Raw genomic sequence first — 24565 nt, 5'->3', positions numbered from 1 at the left:
TTTTAAAAAGGAGATTTTAATTCCAAAGCAAAATTATCAGCACTTTAGCTAGTTCTTCCAAGTATTCCATTGCTAGATCATTCATTCTTTTAACCCTTACTAATCCCTACTAAGATGCTAAATGCTGGGTTGGCACTTGATGCTCCATGCTAGGGACCAGGCTAGGAGCTGGTTCACTGTAACCTTTTAGAGATTCCTAAATTCTGTACCCTCTGTTACCACAGCTCTGTGATTCTTTAGTGGAATATAGCTACTGGGATAAAGTCAGGGTGATTTAGGGGAAGAGCACAGCAGACTTTGGATTTTTAGAAAACCATGTTTTAATCCTACTTCTATAACTGACTGTGACTCTATCATCTCTCTTGAGTCATACTTTCTCAGCTATAAAATGGAGATGATATCATATATGAAAATCTAGTTGCAAAGAAAAGAAATAAATTATTATAAAGAGCCTAGTGTACACAGGACTAGGTATATAGGTGATATCAACAAAGGATACCTATTATTGTTGTTTTGATTATTTTTCTGATACATTTCTTTCTACAATTTCTACAACTCAAAATGGGTTTAAGATGATCAAAATCATATTTTTAATCTTGGAAAACAGATATGCAAATCAGAACTAATATTTAACTTTGTGTTAGAAATAAATTGGAATTTAACAATATAGAAATTCAAACAAAAGTGACAGACTTCTGCTAAAAGGTGATGAACTGAACACATAATGATTGCTACTACCTCTGGGAACTCCCTAAAATAACACTGGACATGATATAGGATTGCTTTAAAGAAGCAGTAAGACTTCCCCACTTCAGGGAACCAAATGAATGTCCCTTCTCTCTCACTCCCAATAGAGGACAGAGTGTCTGAAGAGGATTTGGGGACTTGGAAGAAACAGGCAGAGTTAAGATGGTGGGATCAGAAAGGAGTACCTTACAGAAAATGGGAATTATGTCAAAGTCTATATACATGGGAGCCAGGAAATAAGAGTCAAAACAGATCTTACTTCCTCCTCTGCTTCCCCAAGACACACCACTGTGAAATTTCAGAACTCTAGGGACAAAGAGAGGATTGTAAAACTTCCCGAAAGAAGAAAAAAGTGAAATAAAACAAAAAATTAAAATGGCTTTGGGCTTCTCAATAGCCACACTGCAAGCTAGAGAAAAGTGGAACAATTCCTCAAGATTCTGAAGGAAAATTATTTCCAATCCAGAAATCTATACTTAGCCATGCTAATCAAATGTGAGGGTTAACCAAAGATGTTCTTTAGACGTGGAAAGTCTTAAATATATTACTTCTTATCCATCCTTTCACATGAAAGATATTGGAAGAGGTGCTCCACTAAAGTAAAGAAGAAAAAGACATGCAATGCAGGAAACAGAGAATCTGAGTTACGAAAAAGGCAAAGGCTTACAATGGATGCAATCTGAACTGAAATATTTTAATAGGTCAGGAGAATCCAGGAGAGAGGTATCTAAGAACATGTATGTGATGTCTTTATACCAAGAAGAGATTTAAAACTAAGGAGAGATTTGGCTTGAACTGGTGGTAAAACAGAAAACTAAGCAAACAAAAACAACAATAAAAACATGACAGTAATTCCAGAGAAAACAAAAAATTATGCATGAAAGGAAAAGTAACCATAGTATACGTCCCTGCTTGAATGTGAAAGTGTTTACATGTTAATAATAATGTAAACAACCAATACTGATGCAATCCAAAATTATGATATAGCTACATTGGGAGTACTAAGGAAGGCAAAGTGTATGCGTGCAGGTGCATGTGCGTGTGCGTGTGCGCGTGTGTGTTTGTGTGCGTCTTTGAAAATGGCAGAGTCATTGCCTAAAAGACAATGTCTAAAATGGAAATTTACCATTCGTTACTGGTACAGAGGAAAAGGACAGAAGAAATACTAAAAGAGTTGAAGGACTGGATAACTGGGGAAGATCAGGGGAGTAGAGACTGTCCTTTTTTATGTTAAGTAGATCCAGAAGGTTTTTAAAACTCTTAAGTTTGATAAAAATAAAACTTCAAAATCAAAAATATAAAAAAACCTATCAGCACTCATGCTAACTACCTTTAGGTATACAGCATGATTTAAGTATAGAAAATGATTAATGAAAATTTGATAAGCCTCAAGCAATATATTTTAGAATATATGTGAAAAGCTACATAAAAGCAAAAATGCTACTTATGACTGTATTATTTCCCCTTGTTATTAGACTGATATGATTTAATATTGAATTCAAAGTATATTTTATGATAGTCCCAAGAACAAAATATTTAGATGAAAAATTCTCACAATAATTTGCAAAAGGGTAAGTTCACACTACTTGGGTAAGTTCACACTACCTTTTAATAAATTATCATATTTATCTTACCTTGCAGCTGAGGAACCTTTCATCCAAGATAACAACAATTCTATCACCTTGAATTTATTTAGCACCTTTCAGTGAGCTCATAACGTTTTAAAATTGTCAGTTACTTTCAACAACAAATGAAGCTGCTAATTTTGAATTCGAACCAGTACACAAACCTTATTTTAAACAACAGATAAACCAGTTGCAGAGGAGTTAAATAATTTGTATAAAAATCAGAGTTTAGGTAAGTATCACTAGCAAAGTCACAAATCATTTTCAAATTCAAACTTACTGCTCAATCATTACATTCCACTGCAAATGAGTCACAGGCTAAGGGGCTATCATGCTTTCCCTCTGTATTTATCATATGATGAAGTCATTTTAATATCTCATTTTACAGTCTAAATAATAGTATTCCATAACCTCATGTGGAAGGCTTTTCATTTACTGAATGAACGAATAACTGGGACTGCTTGTATGACTAATATACAAACAATGCCAGCATACAGACGTCTAATAGGTGAAAACCATTGTGAAATGCTATTTTTATAGCTTTTAGTTCTGTTTGGATATTTTTAAACATGTGATACTTAGTATACATAAAACCTTAATAAGTATGAGAATTTGGTCAGACAACCAAATTTATAATGGTAATAATGTTACTTAACGGACATGTTACCAATAACTAGATTTAGAAAAATTAGATTTAGCATTCACTAATCACATAAACATGTGATATTACCAACCACTTTTAAAAGAGACATTCTTAAATGATTATAAATGAGAACTTCAATAAGAAGTGAATCAATCTCCAAGGGAAATGGCCTAAATAATCTTAAAAAAAAAAAAAAAAAAGTAAGGAAAGGAAACAAAAAACTAACAGCCGAATAGATAATGCATTAAGGAACTAAAATATAAATCTTTACCTTGAAACCTAACTTGACCAAATCATGTCGTTTTAAGGCAGCATGAGTACAGGTCATGGCAATAATTTTGGCTTCTTTCACCAAAAGGTATTTAGATCTGTCCAGTCCACTGCGAAGCAGTTCAGAGGCTCTGAATTCCTACAGGAGCAAGGAGCAGTGAAAAATTATTTTAGGAAAACAAACATAGTTTATGCATATAACCATACAATCCAGTCAATCAGACTTAATTTCTAGGAAATTAGTAAATATATATCATAAACCAAGCCTAATGAATCATAATTCTGTTCACTATTATTCAAATAATAGTTGATATAAAAGCTACAATTTGGACTGGGTTTTATACAAGGTAAAATATTTACAATATAAACAAGGATATGAATAAAATCTCAATTACCACTATACCTGTATTACTCAAGGTTTCTCCAGGAAAGCAGAAACTGTTAAGTATTCATATCAAAGGGAACTGAAGAAAGGAACTGGTTACACAGGTGACAAAGGAGCTAAAAAGCCAACCAGGAGCTAAAAAGCCAACTCTGAAGTAACCCAGAGATTAGTGAGGTAGGCAGTCACTACTGTTCTAGGCTAGAAAGGATAAATGGAAGGAGTGTTGCTTTAGAGACCAGGGACACAAAACAAGCTGGAACCACAACTGGCCAGGCCAGCAGAAACTGGAGTCATGGAAGAGATGAAACCCAAGGCAGAGGGAACTGGTGGAGAAATACCCTGTATTTTCCCCTTCAACTTCTGCCAAATCCGTCATTGGCTAACCTAAGCCAGAAGTCAGCTAACATAGGAGGCTGGGAAATTAAACCTGCAAGCACCGGCCTGAACATCAACCATGGCAGAGGATCCCTCACAGAGCAGAATAGGGGATGGGCAATAAATGGATGTGAGGGGCAAACAGGCCCAAGCAGAGTATCCAGTATCAAGTTTTATCAAATCCAAACTTTATCCATACTTACTTTAAACCTTTTTAACATTTTTATTTTGTTTTTTAAATAACTAAACCAGTAGAGATACAAGTAAGGTATTTTGTATATCCTTATCCCCACCTCCTCCCAAGGCAGCTACTATTATAAATTAAGCAAATTTTTATCCTTTTACTTTGTGTTTTTTACTATGTATAATTATAAACATAATACTGTTTTGCAGGTTTTAGAATTTTGTTATTGTCATACTTTATATTTATTATTCTGTACCTACCATCCACCCAGATACTGTTCTAGGAAGTGGGGATATAATCATATTTAAAAAACACAAAGACAAAAGAGACAAAGTCCTTGTCCTTTTTACCTGGAGTAATCCTAAACCTTCTTACTGAGGCATCTGTACTGAATGTGATCCTTTTACAGGACTGCTGTAGTTTTTCAATGATGTTTCCTATAAGTTAGCATACAAAAACTAGGAGACATCTCAGGGGGCCCCTGGGTTCCAGACATAGTCTCTGTTCCCCTTGTGTAGCTGTGACTCTTATTTGACTTTAATAATCAGTATCAATCATCCTGGCTAGCACAGCAACCTCAACTTTTGCCTACTGATCAAGAGGCATGAGGAACTTAGAATGGCCATGTGGCAGACTCAAAGTCCAATGCAAAGACTCATTATTGAATTTCCTGGTGGAAGCATTCCTTTCTTAAATACTAAGACCTTTATACCAGAAAAGCCAGAAGAGGGTCCAATTCATACCTTAATTTATACTTATTTCTTGAATTAAAACTATTAATATAAATGTTTTCAGTAATCTTACTTAAAAGTAACAATCTAAGATTTGAAAATTCCATACTTCTAAGAAAAAAACAAACTAAACTAAAAACCATTAAGAAAAGGTTCAAAACACTTGAGAATCCTTACCTCAAGCTGAGTAAAGATTTTCTTAATATGCCTGAAACATCCTTCAGCAATTTCCATGTCTTCTTCATAAGATCTGCCTTTAAAAATGGGTTGAGGGGCATTTGCAAAGTATTCATGGAAAGGGAAGAAAGTGGAGACTTCCGTAACATCTGGCAACGTACTCCCTTTATTTTTCACTTTGCTGATATACTCTTCCCAACGAGACATTACCTGTAGGAAAAAGGACTCAAGGTTAACTTTGCCAGCTAATCATTACGTTTGAAATGGTCAAATAAAAAAGAAATCTAATCAAAATAAGATCTGGTAGGTAAAAAAAAAAAAAAAAAAAAAGGAAATCTTTTTTTGGGTCAAAGCAATCTTTGACCCAATATAACTACTTCTTATCCAAGTCACTGATAGATCATTCTCTAATAAAAATAACTTTGTGACTGAAGAAAAATGGCTCTTTAATAACAAATGTAGAAACTGGAAATAATCTCAAGGTCATTCCAAGAGACTCTGCCTCAGATATTTGAGATTTTTCATGCACATTCAAGATAGTTTATTACCAATGCTTTTTTTAAAAAGCAAAGAAAAGAAAGCTCTCTGGACAAAGAAATTTCTCATTTTTTTTCATTATTTCAGTTTCTCTCTATATGGTAAGTTCAGCTTCAGCAGCTTTTTAATCAATTTGGCACCTGTCAACCCTTCTCCCAGACCTTTATAATTTTTCCAATTCTCTTTAGAACATTTATAAAGAACTTCTGGTTGAGTAATATTTGAAAGCGCACTTTATGACTTTTGTGATATAGCTCAAATATGTCTTTGTATGATGCTGGCTATGCCTCTACCAGCTAGTTCTTACTTAACCTCAATTTTTGTAATTCTCTCAAATCTTTTTCTGTTATAATCTGTGTTTCTCAAAGGATAGTCCTTAGGCAGAATATCTGAGGAACTACATTTTTGTCGACTCCTTGATCCATCCCTACTGAGTGAGAATCTCTGGGAACAGGGCTGGGGAATCTGACCTTGTGAAAAACTTTCCAATGTGATTCTTATATGTTGAAAACTGCTGATCTACACTGTGAAGCCTCCAGTTAATTTTTCCCAAATTTATTATGTAAGCCTACACAATTTATAGATTATTTCTCCTACTTTTAGAAATAGTTTTCACTAAGAGCCAAGTGATTTTTGTGTCAAAATGCATTTTAAACATGATCTTTACTCCATTATTCAAAGTTCTAAACAGTCTGAATCTAATGTAGACTACATTGTAAGATGATGCTTGTCTTCCCTGCTTTATAAGAAACCATAAAATCTGCTCATTTTGAATGGATTCACCTGGTTTGTGTATCCATTTATAAAGAGCATAAGCCCATTCTTTCACATGTATTTAAAAATTCCAATCTTATGATTTATATCTAAAATACATAACTGGCCTTTGAACAAAGTTCTATAAAAATCTTTATTATTTGATTATATCTTCATCCATATAAAATTATTAATAATTCAACTTACTATTAAAGTTTATTTTTATTCACTTTATTTCACCTTTTATAAATTAACCCTAACAAAAGTGAAAGCACTCCTTTAAAGTGAAGTCAAAAGAATTTTTAACTTAAAGTCCCACTATGAAATTAGTTCTAAGACATAAGTTATTTCTGCAAATTTGAAAGAAGAATGTTTTCTTTCATTAGTTAATGTACATAATTAAAGTTAATTGTTGTATTTTGTTACCACTGGGTGGCTAGAATATTTACTTATATTTCTACAGTAATCAAAAAAAGAGAGACTGGAAACTTTGTCAATAGAAAGAACAGAAAAAATTTAAAAAGTAGCAACATTGGCCTTTCACTGAATGAGTCATCAAGCAAAGTTATTTAGCAAAGAAAACTAAAGATAACAGAAAATACAAACTCTTAACATTTATAAATATAGCTTTGGCAATACCACTTATTTTAACCTACTCAACAACAAGAAAATAAGCTTTCAAGAAGAATCACAAGAACCCATCCAAGTTTCCAGCTGGGAATCATATTACAATAAAGTATGATTTAACAGCCTTTAATATCTTACCTGATATAAGAAGAAATAGCCTGCAGTTTCACAAGTATATGAGGCATCTCCTGGAACCCCTAGACTCTTTTGCAATCGTTTGACTTCTTCTAAAAGTTCTATTCTTCGAGCCAGGACATAATTAACTCTTCCATACCTAGAAATTTCAATTAGGCAAAAAGGCAAAAACTGTGTAATAAAGAGACTTTGAAGGAAACTATCAGGAAAATTCAAGAAAATCGTAATAGAAAACACAGTTTATGTTTTACTGGAAGTCATAGTTCTTGGGTTACTTTACACCAAAGCTATTTGAAGAGTACCCTATGGACCAGTGCTAATCTGCAAATGTGTTACTGGTCTGTGAGGAGAGAAAACCAACTATGTCACTAAACACACCATTTAATTCGGCTATCATTTTTTTTTATAACAAGACTTTCATGAAGAAGGACACCGAACAGTGAATTCTGGTGCTAGTTCATCTCATCACAGACCAAGAACATACAGCTTACAGATTGGCTGATTTATATGGCACTATTTTATACTACTGGCACCCAAACCTAGCACGTTCATAAATATATGCTCAAGGAGTAAGAAAACTGAAGTGTGGAGAGAGTGGCTTGTCCAAAAATACATAGTTAGGAAAGAAAGTAGTAGAACCAAAATGAGATGCCAAAGTCTATACACATTCTTTCCACAAAAACAAAGTGCATCCTATAACCCTTTAATGCTTAAAACAAGACTAAACTGGTTTAATCACTGCTGTTCACATGCTTAAAGATTTGACAAGGCAATAAATCTTGCTCCTAGCTGTTTCATGCTTCAGAGATTCACCTATGAGGCAGCAAGAAATGATCAAGAGTAAAAAAGAAACATAAGACACAGTCTGTTTTGAAGAATTTTTCAACTTGGATATAAACATTATAGCAGGTAACATTTTTCATCTTGTTTATTTATAATTTAAAATTTTATCTACAATGAACACTTTGCTGATGAGAAAAAAATTAAGAATGCTTAAAAAAGACTTTGCAATAAAATGCCAAAATTTTTGTGACATAACGCTAAATTTAAAAAGTAATGTACACTACAATAGAACTCTATGTACCATCTGTTAGTACATTATACTTAAAAAATAAAGTTTATTATTTTTGAAAAGGAATATATAAAACTAAAAATAATAGCCTGATTAAAGAAAAAGACTAACAAAAAGTTTGGGAGTAGTGGAATTATGGATGATCACTCCTTCTCTATGATTTCACCAGGTGCTGAAATTTTTTCTTTACAGGGAGTTATGTTACTTTTATTGTGAAACAATAGTCGTCATTTTTCTTTTTAATTATGACAGAGGGAAATGAAAGAATATACCCATTGAATGAATATACACATACTAATAAGACCAAAGGCTTAGCTTGTGTATCAGAAAGCAAAAAGTATTTTTTTTTCCCCCAGAAATTTGGTGGTATATGAAATCATTTTAAAAATTCTACTTCTGGCCTGGGTGTGGTGACTCATGCTTATAATCCTAGCACTTTGGGAGGCCGAGGCAGGAGGATTGCTTGAGCCCAGGAGTTCAAGAAGACCAGCCTGGGCAATATAGTGAGACCTCGTTTCTACAAAAAATAAAAAAAAATTAGGCAAGTGTGGTGGTGCATGCCTATAAGTCCCAGCTACATGGGAGGCCGAGGCAGGAGGACAGCTTGAGCCTCGGAGTTCAAGGTTATAGTGGGCTAGGATCATGCCACCACCCTCCAGTATAGGTAACAGAGCAAGACCCTATCTCTAAAACAAAAAAATTCTACTTCTGTTCTATTATAATATTCTTTAAATACTATAAATTCTACTGTAATATAATTTTAATTACAGTATTAAGTATTCCATTATCACCTTTATAATCACTGAATTCCAAATTATTAGACTTTAGAATTTACCCCATCTCTGTAAGGTAGATTTAACATGAGGAAATACCTATAGGAAGAATTCAGAAGAATCACTGGCTGATCCAAAATTAAGAATCTAGAGCCCCAAATAACTATGGCATGTTGTACTTCACCCTCTGAAGCATAATTACTTTTTTAGAAGCTAAGTGCTTGGTGAGCTCTATAATACAATAACTCAAAATAGATGCAACATAATAATTTAAAACTCGTTTAATGTCTATGATCAATTTAGTCAAAAGTCATGTTTAATAGCCAAAGGCTATATTAAATATGTCTAGCTGCTAATTATGCTTATTGTCTGAAATTAGGCTTCAAAAATGGATTTAAATATAATAAAATGATTATAAAGCTTTGAAGAAAAAATTAAAATACTAATGGCCAGAGAAATTTGATTTGTAAAATTCTGGTCAATTAACAATATGTAATACGAAACATAAAGTCCAGCTAAACTGGTAATAAGGATCAGGAATTATAATTCCAAAGCTTATACTATCATTAATTATTAATTTGCATTTCACTAAATAAACCTCTTAATTGGTACCCAAAATATATGTAAATTAAATGTCTGGATGAAATGTGAAAAAAGAATCATTTAAAGTCGTACAGCTCTGAATTGGCCACATTAAAAATAACCTCAATAAATAGAAAGCAAATGGCAATCTGTAATTTTTAAAAAATGAACAAGATAATTCTCTTCATTGAATAACTGAATACTTAAGGAAAAAATGGCATAATCACACAGAATTGAAACTGAAGGAGATCATGACCAGAATTTTAGGTCAATATATAGCCTAGCTACGTTACACTAGAACCTTTCACAATTAAGCTCAGATATTAATTGCCCTCTTCCCCTGATGTTTCTTTAATAAAGAAAGGAAGAAAAAGTTAAAAATTCTTTTGTATACTGTTTCAAAACTCAACCTCATCTGCTCACCTGCTGAAATCTTTCTCTGTTTCCAGCTCTTCTTCTCCATGACCAAGACGCAATAGGTGGCGTTCATCAATGTCTAAAGCCATAATTTTCTCAAACAACTGGTTCAGGGCCTAAAGAATACAGCAAAAAGGAGGATGGTGAGTTTCAAAGAATCAGCAGGCACCTTTATACATAAAAAAACTAACATTTAGAAGGATAGAAAAGATGAGTATTGCCCAGATAAGAATAGAACTTGAAACACAGAAGGAAACAGGTCTCATGTTAGTCACTTATAATTTCGAAAAAATAGTATTTTTATTGTTTTCTGATATTGACATTTTATGTATACTTGGCCAAATGAATAATAGAAAACCATAAAAACCACCTACCCATTAAATCTCTGTTTCTAATTAATGAAAAGAGAAAGGTATTGGCTCAGATGTTATTTCCCCCCAAGTTGTAAGAATTCCTAAAATAATCAGCAACCACACTGAGTTCCATCTCATTCAATAGCATTTCCATGGGTTGCAGAGAACTGCAAAAATTTGTGCAGTTGAAGAAGGACAGTAAGAAGGCAGTGAATGTGTAGGTAAATTACATTAAGAGGACCAGAGGGTGGAAAGGTAAAGTGCATTATTCAAATCTTAGGCTAAAAAGTTTAATGTTCTCTATATAACAATGAACAGAGCACTCATTTATCACAAACTATTCTGATGAAAACAATTTAGAAGTCATTCCTTTCTACCTATGAAATATTCATATTTACTGTTAACCCTAAATCTTCATAGTTGTTATCATACACTCACACAAACACACACACAGCCATTTACCTGATTAGAATGAGTAACAATTAAAGTCCTCTGCTCTGGGAAATTGTGGTAGATGTTGGATATGATTTGGACTGCCACATCAGTTTTTCCTGTACCAGGTGGCCCAACAACCTAAACAGAAGATGAACACATAGGAAACTACTAAGTTATCACATTGTCAAAAAGTAGAAAGTCTAGAACTGAAAAATAAAATAACAAATTAAAAAAATTCGCTGGATGGGCTCAATAAGAGAATGGACAGGATAGAGGAAGAATCAGTGAACTTGAAGACAGATCAGTAATTTCCCAACCCTAACAACAGGAAAAAAAATTGAAAAAAATAAACAGAGACTCATGAATTTATGGGACAACTCCAAAAGGTCTAACATTCATATCACTAAATTTCAAGAAGGAGATGAAAAGAGTACAGGATAGATAAAAATATTTGAAAAATAATGGCTGAAAATTTCCCCAATATGGCAAAAGATATAAATCTTCAGATCTGAGCTCATTGAAAACCAAATAGAATAACCACAAAAAAATCTAAGCCCAGATACACCACAATTGAATGGCTGAAAACTAAAGACAAAGAAAAAAAAATCTTGACAGCAATCAGAGAAAAATAACATATTACATGTACTGAAAGGATATTTCAAGTGACTGCAGACTTCTCATCAGAAAACATGGAAGTTGAAGGAAGCAGAATAATATTTTAAAAGTGCCGAAAGGAAAAAAAAAACAAAAAACTATCAACTCAGAATTCTATGTCCAGGGAAAATATCTTTCAAGAATGAAGGTGAATTCAAGCTATTCTCACATAAGAGAAAGCAAAGATAACTCACTGCCAGCAGAACTGTTCTACAGAGTGATTAAAAAAAAAAGTTCTTCAGACAGAAAGGAAATGGTATCAGAGGAAACTTCGAACATTTAGAATGAAGGATATATGGTAAATATAAGGGACTATCCTCTTCCTCTTGTGTTCTTTAAAATATAATGGCAGTTGAAAGTAAAAAATTTAACATCACCTGATGGTATCTTCAATGTATTTTGGTATGATATATAAGACAACTATGACATAAAAGGGGAACGTAAAAGGATATGTATGGGAGTAAGTACCCTCCATTCAATTTGAAGTGACAAAATATTGAGTCTAAGTAGGCTGTGAAAAGTTAAGTATGTATATTGCAAATCCCTAGAACAATGACTAAGAAAACACTAAAAGCTATTCAAATAACCGAAGAGAAGGCAGAAAAGAGGAAACAGAAGAATATAAAAAAAGGGAACAAACAGGAAAGAAATAAAAAATGGTACGCCTATATCCAAACATATCAATATTTATGTTAAATATAAATGGTCTAAACATGCAAACTGAAAAACAGATTGTCAGAATGGATAAAACAACATTCCCCAAATTTATGTTGTTTATAAGAAACTCACTTCAAATATGATAGGTAGAAATAAAATGATGGAAAATGAAATACTCAAATACTAATCAAAAGAAAGCTGCAGTGGCTATACTAATATCAAAGTAGACTTCAGAGCAAAAAAAAAAAAAAAAAAAAACTGCCAATGATGGAGAGACATTACATAATAATAAAAGTGTCAATTCACCAAGACAATATAACAACCCTGAAGGTGCAAGCACCCATCTACAAAGCTTCAAAATATATTAAGTGGGGGTACACTTCAGTGGGAGACCATTTGACTGCAAAATACATTAAGCAAAAACTGACAGAAGGAGAAACAGACAAATTCATAAGTATAGAGAAGACTTCAATAGTCTTCCTTCAGTAATCAACAGAAATGACAGAAAATCAGCAAGGACAGAGAAGAATTGAATAATAGCAGCAACCAAATGGATCTAATTGATATTTACAGGGCATTCCACCCCACAGTAACAGAATACGCACTCTTTTAAGTGCACATGAAAGAAATATTCACCAGGATAGATCATATCCTGGGCCATAAAACAAATATCAACAAAAAAGCAAAAAACAAAAAATTGAAATCATACAAAGTATGTTCTCTGACCATAATGGACTTAGACAAGAAATCAGTAACTGGAAGGTAATAGGAAAATCTTCAATTACTTAGAAATTAAACACACTTCTAAATCAGCTGTCAGCAGACTTTTTCTGCAAAGAGCCAGTCAGTAAACATTTTAGGTTTTACAGGCTATACAATCTCTGTTACAAATACTTATCTCTGCTGTGGGTAGCACAAAATTAGCCACAGGAAATACAAAATAAAGCTTTTAAAAATTAGGAAAATAAAAACAAAACTACAAAAACAAATGGGCATGGCCATGTCCTAATAAAACTTCATTTATGAATTTTGAAATGAGCAGCAAGATCCCCATATGCATAAGATGCTACAATTACCTATAAGTACTTAAATTCAGCTGGGTTTTTGTGCTTCAAATAGAACACACTCTAAAATCTGTTGCTTACTCTAGTCTTAATCCCTATAAGAACATGTGTAACAGTAATTCTCTTACCATAGTCAGTCCAGGCTGCATTCCAGCACGGATAGCCTCTATCTGTGTATGAGTGAACTGAATCGTATTACTGCAAATAAAAGGGTAAAAAAAAGTGGTTAAAAATACAGTTAATGAGATTTAGTGTAAATCTAGACAACATCGACCAGAGGTCTAAACATCTGCCCTATATTTGCCCCTGTTCTCTCAATCTTTTTTTCTTTTTTTTTTTTTTGGTGGGGGCTGCTAGAGTGCCGAGGCGTCAGCCTAGCCCACAGCAACCTCAAACTCCTGGGCTCAAGCGATCCTCCTGCTTCAGCCTCCCGAGTAGCTGGGACTACTACAGGCATGTGCCACCATGCCTAGCTAATTTTCTCAGTTGCCCAGCTAGTTTTATCTATTTTTAGTAGAGATGGGGGTCTCACTCTTGCTCAGGCTGTTCTCGAACTCCTGACCTCAAGTGATCCTCCCACCTCAGCTTCCCAGAGTGCTAGGATTACAGGTGTGAGCCACTATGTCCGGCCTCAATCTCTTTTGAATGACTCCCTTCCCTTCTACCTGCCACACTGACAAGTGAAACTGAAAGAACCTTGTGGAAAGACTACAGTTATTTTTCAGTACACTTAGCCAGACCATCCCAGACCTTATTTGGAGTGCCAGAGTTCTATTTCCCAATCGAACACCAAATATAATGCCATTTTACTAGTTATGGCACACATGCATGGGGGCTACTGCTATGCATAACATGGAGTCATGAAGAACTCTATGCTTAAATTAAGGTAGCACTCTAAAATTTATTTCTCATAGCACCTAAAAATATTTCTTTTTGAAATACCATGAGTATAGAATGGCCTAAAATGTGACAGAATAGAAGGAAAGAGGGTTCAGAAACAGAAGTTTCTTGGGTTTTTAAAAGCATCCAAAAATCTAAAAACATTACTAACCCATTTGAAATGGCAACTATTATTTATTATTATAATTAGAATAGGTAGTGAAATTACCGTTTGGGTTGATTATAAGGATAAGGACCCCTATTAGGAATAACATGAGGTTCAACAATTAAAGTTTTTGCCTCGTCAGTGCCTTCATCTTCTCCATCTGCATCTTTCCTTTTCTTCCCTTTTCCACTTCTTACTGGAAAGGTTATCCTACAAGAACAAAACTTCTGTTAATTTTCACACAAGGATTTACTTAGTAACTATCTTGTGCATGATACTGAATTCAGGATAACCAGATGAGTAAGAAATTATTTCTAGCCTAAAGGAACTCCCTACCTGCACATAAACTTTGAAAAAAGCAAATTTACAAGCACTAAAATGGGTGCTAAGGGTGTTCGGATTGGAAAAAGTCATTCAATTAAGGGAGAATTTAAAGAAACATTAAATACTTATGTCACATGCATTGTAAAGTGCTTTACTCATTGTCCTTCATCTAATCAGAAAAGACTTCATGAGACAGGTGGCACCTAAGATGAGTCTTGAAGGAGTCAGACATTCAAAGATGGGAAGAGAAGACATTATTGGAAAAAAGAAGCAATAGCAGAGGCCAAATACAAGCAGCCTAATTTTATTTGAGTGTAGGGTACAATAGACACCTTGTTATGACGCCTATGGAATATCAAGCTTTTAAGGCAGAGGTCTTAGTCTGGAGTTAGGAGGTGACTCCTCATAGATACCTGAGGGAAACCAATGAACTTCCTAAAATTAAACAAAACATTAATTCTCTATGTGTACTTTTTCCAGTCTTCCTTCACATTCTGAAAGGATATATAATACCAAAAAATGCTAAGAATCAAAGAGGCTAAGAGGTCAGCCTTTATACTGGTAAGCAACAGGAGCAATCAACTTTTTAGCTAGGGAGTAAGTGGCTCAAACAGTAGGGTATGTAATGGATTCAAGTGAGGAAAGGGGGCGAGGAAAGGCACTGTCATAATAAAGACTGTTGAGTGCCCAGAGAGGTAGCAGTAGAAATGGCACATGGAAAACTATGCTTAAGGCAGAATCTATGAGATATGGGAATAAAAAGATTCAAAAATAATACTGAGATTTCAAGATGGCGGAATTAGAGAAATGATTTTGCCATAATAGTATTAGGAAAATATGTTAGAAGACTGAGTTTAAATGTTATAAAGGATATGTTTTTGGTTTTTTTTTGAGACAGAGTCTTGTTTTGTTCCCTGGGCTAGAGTGCTGTGGCATCAGCCTAGCTCACAAAAACCTCAAACTCCTGGGCTCAAGCAATCCTTCTGCCTCAGCCTCCTGAGTAGCAGGGACCACAGGCGCGCACCACCATGCCCTGCTAATTTTTTTCTGTTTTTAGTAGAGACGGGGTCTTGCTCTTGCTCAGGCTGATCTCGAACTCCTGAGCTCAAGCAATCCTCCCACCTCAGCCTCCCAGAGTGCTAAGATTACAGGCGTGAGTCACTGCATCCTGACTTGTGTCTTCTAATTTCTAGCAAAGAAAGCCCTGGGCTATGATCCATAGGTATACTGACTGTTTTACCTCTAATCCATATGAAAGAATTCAGGAAATAGCACTCAATTGCTTCAGCTACTTTGTTCTATTTCCACTCAAATTTTAAAAGCCGAGTTCATTTAACAATAAATGTAATTATACTGTGAGTATTTAAAATTTGTGAAAGCAAGCACGGTTAAAAGAAAAAAAAAAATTGTTCCAAAAAACAAAGGAAAGTTCAATATTGCATTGCTGTTATTACTCAGGAAATATGCCAGACTATGCATATGTATTTCTTCAGTCAAATTCTATAAATATATTTATATAGTTCTCTTCAGATAATACGCATTTACTGATCCCTTAGAAGGTATGAAGCTACTTTTATTGTGGTCTTAGATTCAAAAATAATAAACTTATCCCAGTGATTATACGGTAAAGATAGGGAGTACCAAAACAAAATCCATATATAATACTCAAAACTCACTTTAGCTAACAGTCCTGATGGCCTAACGCTGTTGAACTACAGAATGTTTGAAAGGAGTAAACTCCGTTCTGACTTTACCTGAAAGGGGGTATCTGCAGAGCTGGGTCATCCACAGTTACTTTAACATTATGACCAGGAAAGCTGGATTTTAAATGCTCAATAGAGAGAAACGTATCGTTGAAATCAAGGGTGGCAATCTGATTGGGCATTTTTGAATAATGTGCACTGCTTGGGTCCCCATAACCTAAAATGATATCATGCAGCCAGTCAGGTACCACACAATCAGTATTCATCAGGTTCCGAATAGTCTCCAGCACAGCCTGTTAGTGAAAGGACAGAAAAGCATTGTGTCAATAAGACATCTCAAACATTTGCACTTCACCGGAACGCAAAGCTGGCTGCACTAATCCAGAATTCCTGAGTGTTTCAGGGCAAGAAGCTATTTTCTGCTGACAGGTGCTCGGCTAGACTGAATCAACAGCTATATTTTCAGCTGATACCATACACTGAGTTAAACAAAAGACAAACTTAGTAAGAACAGTTTATCCTTTAAGAGTTCATTTAGACAGAATGACATTTACCACCTGACTCCTACTGAGTAGGATGAAAATCAGACTCTCATCAACAGCAATAAAATATTATAGAACAAACCCTTAAAGAAAATGCTTCCTCTTAGAAATTCCCGGAGTTTTGCCCTCTTTATATTCCATAGTTCTTCAATGCTAAAAATCACACACAACCAGAAGCACATTAATGTATACCTCGACTATGAAACATATCACAATTTAGGAATAATAAAGTTAGTATTGTGAGAAAAAATTTAAAAAGTGAACAAAATGATAAAAATGAAGGAAATGTCAAATAAAATTTCAGAATGAAAGAATCAGGACTATAATAAACAGTCATTATAGTAGTTAACACATACACAGTCAAAAGTAATTACCAAAAGCCAAGGCAAATTCTTAGACTTTCCACAAGTCATTTCAACAAAGTGATCTATCCTTCACAGAAATTAAGACGCTAGGCTATTAATTTCAAAGAATAAAATAAAACTAACCATTTTTTAATCATGAAATAATAGGATACTATGTTAATTATATTCTTAATCACATTGACTTGTTTTATATTCTTGTACTTATCATTGCCTGAAATTCTCTTGTTTAGGTACTTGGTTACTTATTTATCATTTGTTTAATCCCCACTAAAATTTCCACAAGAACAGGTATCTAGAACAGTTTAAATAAGGAATGTGTGAATGGATAGGTAGATAAATGAGTATGTTCACTTAACAATGATGAATAAGATGAGGGCTCCACCCTTTAAGGAAATTATAATTCTAGTAGGAAGATAAAGTAAGTCCTTAACTATGATACAAAGCAGCAGAATGTGGCAAATAGTGAAGAATATTACAAAATACAATGGGAACACAGTTCTCAGTAGATGAGATGAATGCAGGGGAGACTTTTATCTTTAGGAAAGGTTTCATGGAGGAAAGGAGCATTTTAATTTGGCTCCAGTAAAGGATTTGTAAAGCAGCTATGATTTATTTCATCATGAATGGAAAGTCACAGAAATGTTTTGAGAAGCAGAGTAAAATGATCAGTGTTATAAATTAGGAGGAAACGTATGAAAAACAGCTGGCTGACTGTGAGGAGCACAGGGTAGAGAAAGAGGAGGCTATTGCAACTGTCCAAGCAAAAAATAAAGTATCCAGATTAAGACGGGCTGTACAAACTGGACAAGAGAGAAGGCAATACAAGAGGGCTGCTGCCCAGGTACATAATGAAACACCAATGATACCAAAAGAGCATTCTTCCTTTCCCAAACATAGGCAAGTTAATCATTCCCTCTCTTTCCTGGATCAGAGCCTGACTGCCTCCTTTGAACTTCCGTGACACTTTTACCTGCATCCTTATGGTTTTTGGCACCTTCTAATCAGTTCATGGTAGTCATTTGTTTCTATTTCTAATTTCTCTTATTAGTAGTCTAAGCTCCCTAAAGGTATAAACTGTGACTGATTAATCTTTAGAAGCTCCATCTTAGCAAAATATCAGCCACACAGTAGGCACTAAATAAAATGGTCAAATAAGTGAACACAAGAAAGGAATTTTTTTTTAGTTTTTAGTGAAGTGACTGAGATTTATTGGCTGAAAACTGACCAAATGTGAGACAGTCTTAGGTACTGTAAAACTTGGAAACTCTTAGACTTCTCCATCCTTCATTCCCTCAGTGAATATTTATTAAGGCCATGTTATATACCAGGCACAGTTCTAAGTGCTAGGGATACGATGACAGACAAAACAAAGACCCTGTCCTCATAGACTTGCATTCCAATAAGGAATTCAGATAAATAACAAATAAATAATCATATAACTAGCTAGACAGATAAAGATAGAAAGACAGTAGGGTAGAGAATGATGAGAGAAGATGCTACGTTAGGTAAAGTTGCCAGGGAAAGCTGCTCATACGAGGTGACGTTTAAAAAGAGTTGCCCATGTCAGGTGAGGGAATGAACCATTTAAATACCTGGAATATTTAAATACCATGTCTAAGCAGAAGGAACACCATGTGCAATGTTTTGGCTTATTAAAGAATAGCAAAAAGGTCAGTGTGGCTGGCATAGAGAAAATAACTGTCTTAGAAAATGATGTTGGAGAGGTAGCCAGACAAAGATAATGGCACGGCCTCTTAGATTATGGTAAGAACTTTCTAATGTGATGGGAAACCATTAAAGAATGTTGAAGGTATTTGGAGATAGTGTAAGGGGAGGAGTAGACAAGAATGGAAGCAGGGATGTGAGGTGCCTTGGACATGCCATCTGTGGAAGTGGTGAGCTAATTAGATTTATTGATGCGCTGGATGTAAAGTGTGAGACAAAAAGAAATCAAGGGTATCTCCTTTGTTTTTGTGTTCAACAGCAGGGGGAAATGAAGAACAAGTTCTTTTGAGAAGTTTTCTTTTGTACATCACAAAGATGGGGAAAAAAGGCAATAAAGTGATAGGAATGTGTAAGAAGCCTTGCCCTTTGGAGGATGGGGAAAAGAAAGGCATTCTGGCATTCTTTCTGCACAAGCTAGATGCTATCAAATGCTAGAATGGTTCAATGTTTAAGTTTTATAACATAGTTTCAAATAATAATTTTTAAAAACTGTCCTTTACTAAAACTGTTCTCCCCACAGTTATTATAAAAGTAAAATTCTATAGTCCCCAAACCTCCCTTTTCCACTTATGAGTAAAGTAGAAATATATTAGATCATAGAGTCATTCAGAACCTTGAGATTTCACATCTGTATACTTAAAAGTGAACTGAAGGTACATCTACTTTTGATTTAAGAAGGGAGTCCTAGTAAATAAGTAAACAAGTTTTCTTCACCTTATACTAGGGTATATATAACCTGAACACCTAATATACAAAAGGCAAGGAAGGAGGCTGACCTTCGGAATAACACCTGGATTTATTTATGTTACGTTTTTAAAGTCTTCAAAAGACAAAAAAGATTTAGCAAATGAATTTCCTTAAATTTTTATTTAATTCATATGTTAAGAATTTAAGAAGATTATTCAGAATGAAAATAAAAGCAGTGATTTTAACAAATTTTTTTCTTACCCAACATCTATGTACTTATGTCTTAAAAGTCACCACATAGTACTTTTAATTACATAGCTCGCAAATTACCTTAAAGTTATTTTCCTTTGGTTTTCTCCTCATTATTATATTGAAAGTATCATACACATCTTCTGCTCCATTCTGTATGGTATTGGTCATATCTTGTTGATACTGGTTTGGATCCAAAAACACTCTAAATGTCCTTGACTCTCCTCTAAGATTGGGTCTGGGTTCAGGTCCTAGACATTTTAAATAAGTTTGTTAAATATATATTTTTCCAATATCAAAGTAAGTCAACAGTATTTCTTTTCTACAAATGATGGGTAAACTGTCCAGACTTAAATCCAACCATTCTCTCTCCCGACTAGAAGGCCCTCTACTCATCCATTTCAAATTTCAAGAAGCTGAAAGTATTTTCTTCTTTCTCTAAATTCTTACTATTTTTTCCCACACAGTCATGTAATATTTATGATACAATACTATGAATTGCAAATATTTGTACATACCCTCAGCTAAAATAGGAGTTCTCAGAAGTCAAAGAACTTATCTTTCCTTTTGTTCATTACTTATAGCTCCTACTACTGCCTTACATATAGTAAGTACTCAATAAATATTTTCTGATTGAATAAATGTAAGTATTTTAGGATTTCAGGCATAGTTTTCCTATTCCTTAATTTGACAGAGGTTGATCACTCTTTTCATCCTTCCACATTCCATAATATCATCAGCATGAAATAAAATTTCACATATACAGAAATATTGGATACTAATGGCTCAAAGCCCAGAGCATTTTCTTTCCCCTTGGCCTTCTCTCTCCTGTTTTGGGGGTCTTAGACCTCCAACTTTGGTCCCATTATGTGGCCTTATGCTTATCCCACCCCTCCTCCATTCTCTTCTCCTATTTTCTTTTATTCCAGAGATGAATAGCTTAATTATGAGCAGTTTAGCAATGGCATAATCTCAAAATCACAGGTGGGAGAAACTGATTCAAATTTTGAGGGAAGTTTAGCAATCAAATTATAAAATAAGCACCAGATATGCATACAGTTATAATTTAATAATAAATATTACTAGGTTATTAAGTATGAAATGTCTGATTTCCTTAAGTACTAAGTTTGTCAGCTGATATCTCTGACATTTCACTTTGACACTTCTTGTTTTATTTTTATTGTGAAGGTACATCCTCAGTCTTTCAAACGCACAGTTTGGCTTGTGATTATCTTTCAAATTTTTTTTAGAGCAGTTTTTATAAAACCATAGATAAGTCAAAAATTCGTGTTATTTTCAAACATGAGTTCCATCATGGAACCAATGGAGTGTAAACAGCTCAAAATATCAAGGATGTGGCTAATGAACGCACAGTATGTCGATGGTTTGAGAAGTTCTATTCTGGTGATTTTAATCTTGAAAATGAGCCACGTGGGCGACCTGAGACCAAGATGAATAATGATGAGCTAAAAACTGTAGTGGAAGAGAATCCATTTCAACCTACCTATGAACTACCAGCAAGGTTTGACATTACTATTCCAACAATATTGGACCATTTGAAACAAATGGGAAAGGTAAAGAAGCTGTATATTAATAGATGGGTTCCACATCAATTAAATAAGTGTTGGAAGAGAAATCATCTCAAAGCTTACCCTTCTTTGCTGTCACTACATAAAGGCGAAATATTTCTACATCATATTGTTACGTGTGATGAAAAATGGATTCTTTTTGACAATCTCAAGCGTTCGGCACAATGGTTGGATAAAGATGAAATGCCAAAACACAGTTCAAAACCAAATATCCATCAAAAAAACCTAATGGTCTGTTTGGTGGTCCAGCACTGGTATTAACCACTACAGCTTCATGAAACCTGGTCAATCAATTATAGCAGATGTCTGCTGCAACCAGTTGGATGAAATGATGAGGATACTTGCGATAAAGCAACTGAGACTGGTCAATAGAGACAGGCCAATCCTCTTGCAAGACAATGCTTAACCACGTTGCACAAACGACGCTGCTCAAACTACAGAGGCTGGACTTGGAAACTCCCTGTCATCCACTATATTGCACCAACTGACTATCACTTCCTCCATGCTTTGGAGCACTTGCAAAGAAAAATATTCAATTCTCAACTAGCTGTGGAAAATGCCTTTCGCGATTTCATTGCCACTCGCTCCCCAGGCTTCTCTGCTGCTGACATAAACAAGCTATCGTTAAGATACCAAAACTGTGTTGATAGTTTAGGCGCATACTTTGATTAATTGACTGCTTTTTATTTAAGATATAATAAACTACACTTTTGATTCAAAAACCAGACATTTCATATTTAGTGACCTAATATAAAGGCAGTCAAGACAATAGAAGAAAAAATTTCAAAGAGATAATCAGTGAAAGCGTAAGAAATCAAAGAGCTAACTAACCCTGGAAAGCAGCCTTTTAAATGGGGTAAAGCTGGCATCTTACGCAGGGCAATTCCTTCCATAAGACAGTTCTGTTTAGATGCTTAGCATCCCTGGCCCTTATCCACCAAATGCCAATAGCTTGCCACTGCCCACCCCTACACCAGTTATGACAACCTAAGTATAACCCATGCATTTCCAAAGGCAGGACACTATTTTTTTTTTTTGAGACAGAGTCTTGCTCTGTTGCCTGGGCTAGAGTGAGTGCCGTGGCATCAGCCTAGCTCACAGCAACCTCAGACTCCTGGGCTTAAGCAATCCTACTGCCTCAGCCTCCCCAGTAGCTGGGACTACAGGCATGCGCCACCATGCCCGGCTAATTTTTTTCTATATATATTTTTAGTTGGCCAGATCATTTCTTTCTATTTTTAGTAGAGACGGGGTCTCGCTCTTGCTCAGGCTGGTCTCGAACTCCTGACCTCGAGTGATCCACCCGCCTCGGCCTCCCAGAGTGCTAGGATTACAGGCGTGAGCCACCGCGTCTGGCCGGCAGGACACTATTGTTCCCAATTGAGAACTACTGCTATAATGAAGCAAAACAGTAAAACTTAAAAAGGAAAATTTAGGCAAAGCTTTGAATAAAGATGATTTCAAAAGATCCTGTCCTTTCCAATATATAACAGAAATTTTAAAATCATATATTACCTATTTCTAAAACTGCATGGTAAGTACACTACACATATTTTATATAAAATCCTGTGTTAATTTAGTATGTGAAACAACTAAAAAATATTGTCTAGGAAACCAAAAGGAAAAAAGGCGAAGAAATTTTTCATGCCATATACATGCTCATTTAAAAATAGAAATCACCATACCATCTTCAATGACACGCCCTTTATCATCCAGCATGCCCTGGATTTCACAGCCTCTGACATAAACCAGGCCAACCTGCTCAATGAAAGGTCTTCTCCGGTCAAACTTAGTGCCATAAGGTTTTGTGGGGCGCACAGTAATTAAAAAGCATACATCATGCTTACGAAGACCTGGAAAACATAAAGACATTTTCATTTATGAGAATTTCATTGTTTTCATTCTTTTGTTGGCAAATTCTCAACATCTTATCTTTGGAAGAGAGATATAAAAAATATTTAAAATATCATGGGTGACCAATGATTATTACTGTATTGTAACACAATTACAGGTTTTCCTATAATCTTTAATACTCAATGGTGGATAGCAATAATTAAAATGAAATTATCGTTATATTAAAATTAGAAATTTTTATGCCATGAATGAGCCCTCCAAGTCATGCTACAGCTCCAAAATTGGATGCTCATCATCATTCTTATTTTTAACATTCTTAATAAGTAACCAAAAATATGATCGGCCTATAATCCATCTATATCACATTTAGTAGGTTTCTAACATCAGTTTAAACTATCTATCAGTGTCATTCTACTGACAGCCTAATGCTATTTCACTAAAACAGATCAACTCAAGAATAATTTATTAAGGCACAAAAGTGCTGTTTACAGATAATATCTTAAGAAGGATGGTTGAATATATATAGTTTCAGTTGGCAAATAGTGAAAAATTTTTAAAAGTGAATGCCAAGAAACAGGAGACTTATGCCAAGTCCATAGCTTCTCAATCATTAGACCAAACAGTGGACTCAAATGGCTTTCCAGCTCTATTAAAAGTATAGGTACTAGAAGACAAGGGACATAAAATTAGACCTCACAGCGCGTAACATCACACCATTTAATCTTCATTTCTTTTCTGATCTGTTTTTATTAGACAATAAATGACATAAATGTAAATGCAACAATTTGCTTGCTCATAACCTTGGTAACAAGGTAAAACTAAATCAAATCAGCAATGTGTATAGACAATAATATTGAAACCATTTTGCTTTAATTTGGAGTGCTTTTAGAATGTGGGTAAAGGTAGAAGTGATAACTCTGATTCCTAACATTGACTTTATTATTTCCCAATACATTCTATGCAAAGAAGCAGAAGCAATGAAAACTAAGGGAAACTATTCCACTAGCTGAGTTGTATTGCTTGCGTGACATCCAATCTGCACAACTCATTAAAACTCCTAGGTCTTAAAGCCAAAGAAGTGGCGCTGAGAAGTCATTTAGTCCCTACCAATGTAGGAGTCATTTTTTGGCATCACTGAGAGATGATCTCTTGTTCCCTCCTAAAGCAGATCATTTTACTGTGGGACATCTTAAAAACCTATATCATAATGAGCTCAACTATCTCTCCTTCCAATCATTTGTGTCCACCCTGTCCTAGCAATACATAATCCTGCATTTCAGTTTCAT

The 24565-nt window shown here is 34.7% G+C and overlaps 1 protein-coding gene across 1 annotated transcript in view; it reads right to left on the bottom strand.

The window, feature by feature from the left end:
- Nucleotides 1-24565, bottom strand: part of AQR (aquarius intron-binding spliceosomal factor) — a 97062-nt gene that overhangs the window by 22345 nt on the left and 50152 nt on the right. Inside the window, exons 18-27 of the mRNA XM_069461965.1 lie at nt 23111-23278; nt 19918-20087; nt 16320-16561; nt 14305-14451; nt 13325-13394; nt 10849-10959; nt 10040-10149; nt 7193-7328; nt 5138-5347; nt 3287-3424 (exon numbers count right to left, since the gene is read on the bottom strand). Of these exons, the coding sequence (XP_069318066.1) occupies nt 3287-3424; nt 5138-5347; nt 7193-7328; nt 10040-10149; nt 10849-10959; nt 13325-13394; nt 14305-14451; nt 16320-16561; nt 19918-20087; nt 23111-23278 (1502 nt within the window). The remainder of the gene's footprint in view (nt 1-3286; nt 3425-5137; nt 5348-7192; nt 7329-10039; nt 10150-10848; nt 10960-13324; nt 13395-14304; nt 14452-16319; nt 16562-19917; nt 20088-23110; nt 23279-24565) is intronic.

The sequence above is a fragment of the Eulemur rufifrons genome, chromosome 2 (genome assembly GCF_041146395.1).
Source record: "Eulemur rufifrons isolate Redbay chromosome 2, OSU_ERuf_1, whole genome shotgun sequence".
Lineage (NCBI taxonomy): Eukaryota > Metazoa > Chordata > Mammalia > Primates > Lemuridae > Eulemur > Eulemur rufifrons.
Note: the sequence above shows the minus strand (reverse complement) of the source record. Positions and strands in the feature narration are given on the sequence as shown.